Source organism: Rhodamnia argentea, chromosome 1, assembly GCF_020921035.1.
Source record: "Rhodamnia argentea isolate NSW1041297 chromosome 1, ASM2092103v1, whole genome shotgun sequence".
In the NCBI taxonomy this organism is placed as follows: domain Eukaryota; kingdom Viridiplantae; phylum Streptophyta; class Magnoliopsida; order Myrtales; family Myrtaceae; genus Rhodamnia; species Rhodamnia argentea.
Window position 1 is genome coordinate 13,797,035 of NC_063150.1, and position 9,271 is coordinate 13,806,305.

The following is a 9,271-nucleotide window of genomic DNA, read 5'->3' on the forward strand; positions in this document are numbered from 1 at the left end:
TGATTAAAATGATTTTTTCTGATTCTGTTCCTGGATGAGTTTTAGAGAATTAGAACGCATTTGATAACTACCCAAAATTTCTGTTCTTGGAATAGAAACGCATTTGATAACTCCACAAAATTTTTGTTTCAAAAAATTGTTTCTCTTCCTAATTTTTTTCATTTAAGTCAAATAACTATGTAGTTACTTTGTAAAATTTCATTCTAAATTGAAGACTAATTTTCAATGCACACTAAAATAATTTAAAATACATTATTTTTTTAGCATGTCATAAATGAAATACAAATTTTAATACATTACGTTTGAAGTTCGATTGAAACATGAGAAAGTTCCCATATTAAGAATTCATTTTTTTCTTTAAATGTTGCATTATCCAAAATACATACAAACATAGTAGCCGAATAATCAAATTATCCACTGACAAAAAAAAAAAAATTATCTTCCTTGATATGAAGTACAAGTTCTTCACTATTATTTTGCAGCTTTTGTCCTAAATCAAAGTGGGTGTTTAGCTTCAGCTCTACGTGCAAATGTTTACATTTTGTGACTCACGGCTACGAGTATATATGTTATCATCCACGTGTTGGATACCATAATCTTCCGTGACATTTTTTGCGGAAGAGTGAATATGAAATCTATGAAATTTAGGCCTAAATTTGTGAAAATGAGGTCAAACTAGTCTAATATAAGCTTATTCTATTTTTAGGGATTTTCTAAATTTTTGGTGATTTTTAAAAAAATTTCCAATTTTTTTTTATATTTTATATTTTATTTTTATTAGGTTGAGGGAAAAGTGACGAAAGAATTCATTTTGTTTTGTGATTCTCAAAAGTGATTCTTTTTCCAGAACCAACTTTTTTTTTTTTTTAGATTTTGCTTTAAAATCGATTTCGATTCTCTAAAACCGATTCCGAGAACAAAATCGGAATCAAATTTATTTGCGTTACCAAACGCGATTCTCATCCTTTTTGTTCCCCGTAATCAGAATCGGAGAATGAGAATGGTTACCATGCACGCCCTAAGACGGCTAGCCACACACGTTCGGGGAGCATGGGATCATCAAGCAAGACTGGGGAGATTTAATGGGGGCTGCTCAACTTTCCATTGTCGCAAATCATATCTACTGATATAAATCCAGAGTACCTGTTACCATAATGGTGAGCTGAACAATAACTAACCACCAGGACTTTTAGGAATGATGCATACAATTTGTGTTGATTGAGCAATGTTCCATGAAGTCCAGTGTGTGCAGGCAAGTCTCAAAAGCTGCGTCTTCGAAAGGAGAGAAGGAGTCGCCCGTACGACAACAGCCGATCAGGGCTTGTCGACCATACACATCTTATTGTGACTGCAAATTCTCAAAGCTCATAATACATACACACCATATTTTCTCACATACAAGCCATTCGCAGATCAAGCTCGGAAACATGCACCCAGATTAAAAAAAACAAAGGCTAACTGCTTCACACGAGTCGTAGATAGCAAGACTACTACAAAGTAACTTTCAGGCTTTATGACAGACCTCACCATCACAGACCCATCCTTCTTTGGCATCTCCTCCTTCCTTTGCCTCCTCCCCAGCTGCTTCGCCCTCTTCATCCAGCTCGTTTTTAGCCCCTTTCTCTTCTCCAACAGCACATTTGGGATGGAGATCGAAGTCGCACTCCTGGCAATAATACGACCACGCCTCCCCTGCCTCATTGCAGCCATCACAGTTGTACTTCCTCCTCTGAGCAGGAACGAGCTCATGCTCTTCATGCAAAGGATGCTTCAACTTCTCTGGCCAGCCTTTAATACTCTCCTTGAACTGTTCCTCAAACTTCTTGAGATGTTCCGCAGTAAAAGGATAAGCATCAGCCCCGTGCTCCATTATGAGATCCCTTGCTTTGGTAGTCACCATACGGCCTGTTGGGCCGATGGCTACGAGCGTGGGGATCCCCCGGACCTTGAATTTGCGATTCAGGAATTTCTTCCTCTCATCACCAAGGGGGAGCGCCAGCCACGGCATTTCAGCAAAGTAATTGTCGAAGGCAGTTTGGTCCTTGTCGCTGGAGATGAAGATCACCTCAAAGGCATTGTCTTTGGCCTTGATCTTTTCGTATGCCTCCGTGAGCACCGGCAGGAACGCACGGCAAGGAGGGCACCAGTGTGCCGAGAAGTACAGGAGGACAGTCTTCCCTACCAAGTCCGATACTGGAATCTGCAATCGAAGTTAAGCAACAACCTTTTAGATGAACCACGAATCGATGGAGAAGGCATGTGGAAACTGCATATATGGCAAGGATTTTCCTATCTATAGACCTGGTTTCAATCCTTTCCACAGCTCAGGTAACCTGAGGGACAATGATATTTAGGGCCTCATTGTAGACAATAAAAATTTCCAAGTCATTAGCCTCTAGGAGAAAAAGCAAGTATACCTTGGTTCCTTCCTTTCCAATGACGAAATCCAGATCCCCTGAAACCAAGATCGACTCCAAGGTCTGAGATTCTTCCCTTTTCTTCTCTATCTCTGCGAGCTGTTCAAACTTCTCTGGAGTGAATGGGTAAGCTTCAACGCCATGCTCTTCCACGGTTTCAGCAACGTTGGAATGGACAGTCTTCCCATCACGACCGATTATGACCAGAGTGGGTAGGGTCGACAGATCAAAGTACCTAACCAACTTCTCACATTTCTTGTCTTTCAATGGTAGTGAAAGCCATGGCAGGCTTCCAAAGGATTGGTTGAATGATGCTTCTTCATCATCAAGAGGAATCTGAACGATCTCAAAACTCTCTCCTTTTTCCTTCAATTTCTCATAAACCTCGAGTAACTTTGGCGAGAAATCACTGCATGATTTGTGCATGGACAACGAGAAGTACAGACCCACAATTTTCCCTTCAAGCTCAGTAACAGGAACCTAGTTTGGCCACGTAACTAGATTAGCAAAAGGAGGATGGAAAACAGAACCATAAGCACGCGCGACCATCAGTTTCAAATGCATCGAAGATCATTTTTGGGGTTACCTTATTCCCATCGGACGAAACTACGAAGTCACGAGATCCATGGACCAAAAGAGAGGTCAATGATTGATTTCTCCTCGCAGCTTCTTCCTGGTCTTTCAACTCCTTGATGCGTTCTGGAGTGAAAGGGTGACCTTCCACTCCATACTCGCCGACAATCTTGACTCCGCTATCTGTTGAGACTGTACCTGCGCCATCGAGAAACACGAGGCGGGGGATTCCCCTGACCTTAAACACTTTATTCAAGCTACTGCGAATGTCCGAGTCGGAGAACGGGATTGCAAGCCATGGCATCTTGGAAAAGTATCCGCTGAAGGACTCTTCATCCTTATCGCCAGAGACAAAAATGATTTCCAGGTCACCTCTTGGGGAAAGTTCATTGTACACCTCCACAAGCGTCGGGGTGAACCGCCGGCACGGACCGCACCATGACGCGGAGAAGTACAAGCCGATCTTCTTCCCCTTCAAGCTATCGACCTTGACCTGATACAGGACAAGAGATTCCTAATTTGAGTTCTTCCACACAGCAATCAGCAAGCAAGGTAAACTAGATCAACTGACCACCACACAAAATCCAGAAAATGCACAAGATACATCCAAATGCCAACTGGAGTCTAGAGAAGCACTTCCCTTAAGCACTACTCATTAATTTTCTCGCAAATCATTAGTCTCGTCGACCAAATCAAATGAAGGAAACAAATGGATAGCACCCGAAAAATGATGATCAAAGATCAGACCAAATTAGCTCATCTTAAACTAAATTCGCCAGCTTGGTCCTCACACTTTGTAATCACCGACTCCCAGCAAAGAACAACCAAAAGAAGATCGGCAACTTAACCTCCAAAGGCGCAAGAAGCGCATCTTTCCAATCCGACAAGAGAAGCACCAACAAAGAATCAGATCAGTAGTGCTTTCGACCATTCCTCCTACCAGAACAAGAATTTCTCGCACGAAACTGGGTAGCTAGCGAAACAACCCCCACAACGAAGACCGCGAGAACTTCAACAAGGACGAGGACGCCAACCCACGATTCCTTTTCTCTCCTCTTCCGAAGAGCGAAAGTGAAAGAGAACCCGAGTTTTACCTGATCGCCGTTGTTTCGGATGAGGAAGTCCCTGTCCGGAGAAGACAGGAGGGACTGAACATCGTGACGAGCTCCATCTCCGACAACATCCGCCATCCTCGCCGCTTCCCTCCCGTGTTCTGATATCGTTGTGCTTAGTGTGTGCCTGAGAAATCCTCCAATGGCGGGCTTGTGCTCCTCGATATCTATAAATAGGGAAAAACCTCGGGCACACCGCCTCTCTCTCTCTCTCCGAATAATGGCGCAAATTGGCTCAACTTGTAATTCATAAATTTTTAATTCATTTGATATGATTCTTAAATTTAATTTCATATGCAATATGACCTAGGAATGTGCATGGTCCATACCGATCCGACTCTGGTATGAAATCGAGGATCGGACCAGTAGTCCCGATCCCCAAATTTTTGGGACCATGGATCGGATGGGACCGGAACCGGCAGTCAAGTCGGGTCCCTGTCCGATCCCAATGAGATCGCTCATATCAACTGCTTATAGAAATTAACCCTTCGAATGCATGCATGGCTAATGAGGAATGAGCGGAGAGGCAAAGGCAAAAGGAGCGAGCGCCGAGCAAAGCGAACTGCGTTGCGAAGGCGACACACAAGTGTTGAGTGAGAGGAGTGAATGTCAACCGTCGAGCGGAAGATGAAGATAGGTAAACTCGTGTCTAGTGAGAGGAGTAAGTGTCGACTATCGAGCGGAAGATGAAGATGGTGATTAGGTTTAGGTTAATTATTTCTCCAAAAATTTCTAATTTTGTTTTCTCTCTCTCTCTCCATATATATTTAAATATATTACGGACGGTCCGGTTCGGTCCGATCCCATCCACCATGGAATCGGGGATCGGATCGCCCGGTCACCGATCCTATTTATTGGAACCAAGGACTAGACAGCCCCTCTCAAGAGCCGGACCAACCCGTGTGGTCCAATTCGATCTAATTTGCACACCCCTAACATGATTTCTAAATTCTTGATTTCTTTAATATAATCTATAAACTTTTTATACAAGTTCAATATAATCCCTAAAATACATAAAAAAAATTCAATATTGTCATTGCAAAAAAATTAAACTGTACTAAAAATTCAAGAATTATATTATACATTAGACTAAAGTTTAGAGACCATATTGAATAAATTAAAATTTTAAAGACTATATTATATATTGAACTAAAGTTCATAAAAAAGTTACTTGCGTTATTTTTAGAGTTAATATTACAGAAAATTTCAAATTGGTATACATGTGACAAATTTACCCTTAACTATTTTTTGACCACCAAAAAATCTAAACTAGTATACTTATGATAAATTTACCTTAAACTGGTTTACTTGTAATAAATTTACTCTATATTAGTTTTCATTAAATCTAGCTATCAAATTGCTAAGTTGAATAACACATGATAGTTCTGAGTGTGCCAATTTGGGATTTTTACCATCTGTTTGTCACATGTGCATTAATTTGAGATTTTTCGAGGTATTAAACTAATTTAACGGAGGTAAATTTTTCAAGAGTGTCTTGGTTTGGTAAATTTGTTCTTGGTATACCAGTTTAAGTTTCCGGTTGTAAAAAAAAAATTTGAAATAAATTTATTACGGATATATCAGTTTGGATTTTTTTAAATTATTTATTAAGTACTCAAATTTTCCTTTTTTTTTTTTTTTTTTTTGTTTTCGTTTGTTGGGTTTCTGGAGGCTTCCTTCCGGAGACTTTTTTTTATTTTGGGGGGGTGGCGGGCGCGGGGAAGGCATATCGGGAAGTGGGATCCAACGTAGGAAAGACGTGGACTCGTTTGGACGGTCGCGTGTCTTCAGCTCTCTTATTTATTTTTGATCTTCTTTATTTACCATTCCTTGCTACCTTCCTTCCCAAGAAGCCACATCTCTAGTCTCTAATGTTGAAGTTTACAAAGATTTTTTTTACTTTTTACCCCATCTCCATATTACATCAAGTTAAATCTTTAATTTCATCAAAAATCTATATTTTAATCACAAAACTTGCAATTTTTTTGTCAGCACGTGGGCGGCTTTTAGGTGGTGAAACAGGACTCTGGGGTCAATTCGCCCTCACGACCAATCCATTTTCGCCCTCGCGACCTATCCATTTTAATCGAGAGAAAACCATGAATATGAAATATTTGTAAAATTCGCAGTAATTAGGAGGATAAGACTGATTTTCCAGGGATGTGAAAGGGGGAAATCGAAAAGTGCCATGCGAAACTTAGCGGCCAAGAATGTGCCATCCTTTGTCAAAAGGAGCTACAGAAGAAAGAACGTGGAAGAGGGGTTGGAAAATGACACCAATATAATTGTATAAAAAGAAAATATGGGACGACCACGGATGAAACAAACGACATCATGGAACGATCGCCGGCTGGCCTCGATTAATTTTGCTATTTAGACTAGGCAAGGTTCAAAACAAGAGAATAAATAAATATATATTTATAATTGAGGTGTCCGGGCCGGTTTGAGCTCATCTCGATTATTTCTCGGGAGAGATTAGCATAGCAACCCATCGCTATAGCTCTCCACTTAAATCACAAGTATTCAGTTGGGGAATCGAACTTGGGATCGGTGTGCCTAATCACACAATTCTAAGTGTGTCCTAACCAACTAAGCCGCCCATGAATGGGTAAAACAAGAGAATATTCCATGCCGATGCTTTTTTTTTTTTTTTTTTCTTAGGGGGTTGGGGGAAATACATCGATGTACGGTGTAGTGTACAAGTGCACCGGCATGGACCGTATTATATTTTGATAATGGGAAAGCAATTATGATTTGGTCCGTTTATTAAAAAAAGAGAAAACCCCGAAAAAAGAAATTGGATTAATAGTGCATTAAGGTTGCATCGGATTGGTCGAGGAGTTGACACATGACTAATCTCTTATTTCAGACGGTTGAATAGGATTCATCATGCATGTCGTCTAGCGCTTAGGGATGCCACCTAGGAAAGACGTGGATGGCTGGCTTGGACTTGTAGGCAAATCCATGTCTTTATCCTAAGAAGCACAAATATTCGTTGGGAATTTTCGTTTTGTATCGTGTCGTGTCTCGTTCGACACTCTCCGATGACACAAGATTAGCAATTCATACACACCAGCGACACTCGACTCCAGCATCCCAACACATATGGAGTCAATTTTAAGTATTTTCAATAAATTAAAAGTCAAAATGTAAATTTATCAATAATATAAAAACGTAAATCATATACCGAGCCACCCCAAAATTAATATACCTAGCCACAAAAAAAAAAATCGTGAATTCCTAGCAAAAAAAAAAAAAAAAAAAACCCACCATCAATATTTTTATATATACATGATAATTTTTCATGTATATATACAAATATCTATTTAATACACAACGTGTTCCAACTAATAGAATTTTTTTTTTATTTTAAAAATGACATGTCAGCGTGTCAGTATCGATGCTATTTACTCTTTATCTTCTCAATTTATTTTCATTAACCCCGTGACCATTCCTTGCTTCCTTCCCGAGAAGTCCATCTCGAAAAATTAAAGCTTGACAAAAACTTTAATTTTTTTATCCTTATAAGTTAGATTTTAAATTTTGCCGTTTTGTTTGTCTTGGAACCTGTTTTGGAACCGATCTTCCTTTTTCGGTCCGGTTTCAGGGTCTACCCGAGAACCTGTTTTCCTTTTTTTTTTCATCAAAATAATATGAGCATTGATGAAATGAGCAAAAAAAATTATAATACACCAAAAGCAACAATCCAAAAAATAATAATAAATAATAGTATGATTCATCAAAAGCAACAAACCTTGATATAAAAAATAAAAGTTGCAATCCATCAAAAGCAACAATGATCCTCCGGAACGCTGAATTAACATAGTGTAAATCTTTCTATCACATTTCAATTTTCGTTGTACCCATTAAAAAAGAACTGAAATTGTAAGATCCAAATAACATGCTAAAAGACACCACATTTAACGCGCATAAACCAACACTAGAAAAACTCAAACACCACGAGCATAAAACCAAAATCATAGTTATTTGGATACTACATTATGGTGTCTTTTTTTTTTTAAGTAACTAAAAACCGGTTCTAAAACCGGTCCGGGTGGGTCTTCACCTAGAACCGAAAACCGGACCGGTTTCAACCAGTTCCCAAAAATTGGAACCGAAACCCGGACCGGTTTGAGCAAGAACCGATTCCCGACCCTGTTTTTCGGGTAGGCCGATCCAGGTTCCGGGTAAACCCGGTCCTGTTGCTCACCCCTATATACAAATATCTATTTAATACACAACATGTTCCAACTAATAGAATTTTTTTTATTATTTTAAAAATGACGTGTCGGCGTGTCATATCGCGTGTCGGTATCGATGCTATTTACTCTTTATCTTCTCAATTTATTTTCATTAACCCCGTGTCCATTCCTTGCTTCCTTCCCGAGAAGTCCATCTCGAAAAATTAAAGCTTGACAATAACTTTAATTTTTTTTTATCCTTATAAGTTAGATTTTAAATTTTGCCGTTTTGTTCGCAAGTGGGTAGGCATTAAGTGAGATATTAAAGGTGTGATTCTTTTAGTCCTCCTCGTTCTTCTTCTTCTTCTTTTTTCTCTCTTTGCGGGATCCACCTCGTCTTCTTCTTCCTTCTCTATTCTACCAAAAACAGATGTGACATCACATAAGACCGGCGGTAAAACAAATGAAAAATGGTGGGGCCCACAAAGGATAACTTCGCGAAACATCGTGACGTGCCATGAGTTAGCTAAAGAAGGCGTGGAAAAAGCGTTACCCTTAATTTGTCCTCATTTAGGATGGCCCATTTTAAGGATGCTTCCTTGGCCTGTTGTGGCCGTTCTGCAAACTAAGTAGCCGATTGGGTTGCTAAGGCCTAACGCTCAAATTTCCCCCAATATATTTTGGGATCTTTTATATTGGAATGCCATTTCTCCGGGCTTTTCGTTTAAGTACTCTTTAGTTTAATAGAATACCGACTATGTTTACCATAAAAAAAAATTATCAATTGCCTTGTAGCTTTTACGGCTTCTAAACTTGCTGTACATATGCCAATTCAAACATGGATTTCTCAATTTTTTCGATTCAATCACGAACCCTCGTGTGGAAATGGGCAGCGATGATTGAGTTGGTAACATTTAAAATTTGAGAATCCAATCGGTATCCAAACAATAGGTTGAAGACTAGTTGAACATCCATAATTCTCTTTTTC

At 39.5% G+C, this 9,271-nt stretch overlaps 1 protein-coding gene across 1 annotated transcript; it reads right to left on the reverse strand.

Annotated features, from left to right (window-relative positions):
• Window positions 1-1,334: 1,334 nt before the first annotated feature.
• On the reverse strand, window positions 1,335-4,249 carry LOC115733221 (probable nucleoredoxin 1). Its single transcript, XM_048276471.1, has 4 exons — window positions 4,085-4,249; window positions 3,004-3,483; window positions 2,418-2,897; window positions 1,335-2,200 (listed from the first exon to the last, which is right to left on the reverse strand). The coding sequence occupies exons 1-4, from the start codon at window positions 4,178-4,180 to the stop codon at window positions 1,505-1,507; spliced, it is 1,752 nt and encodes a 583-aa protein (XP_048132428.1). The 5' UTR covers window positions 4,181-4,249; the 3' UTR covers window positions 1,335-1,504.
• Window positions 4,250-9,271: the final 5,022 nt, after the last annotated feature.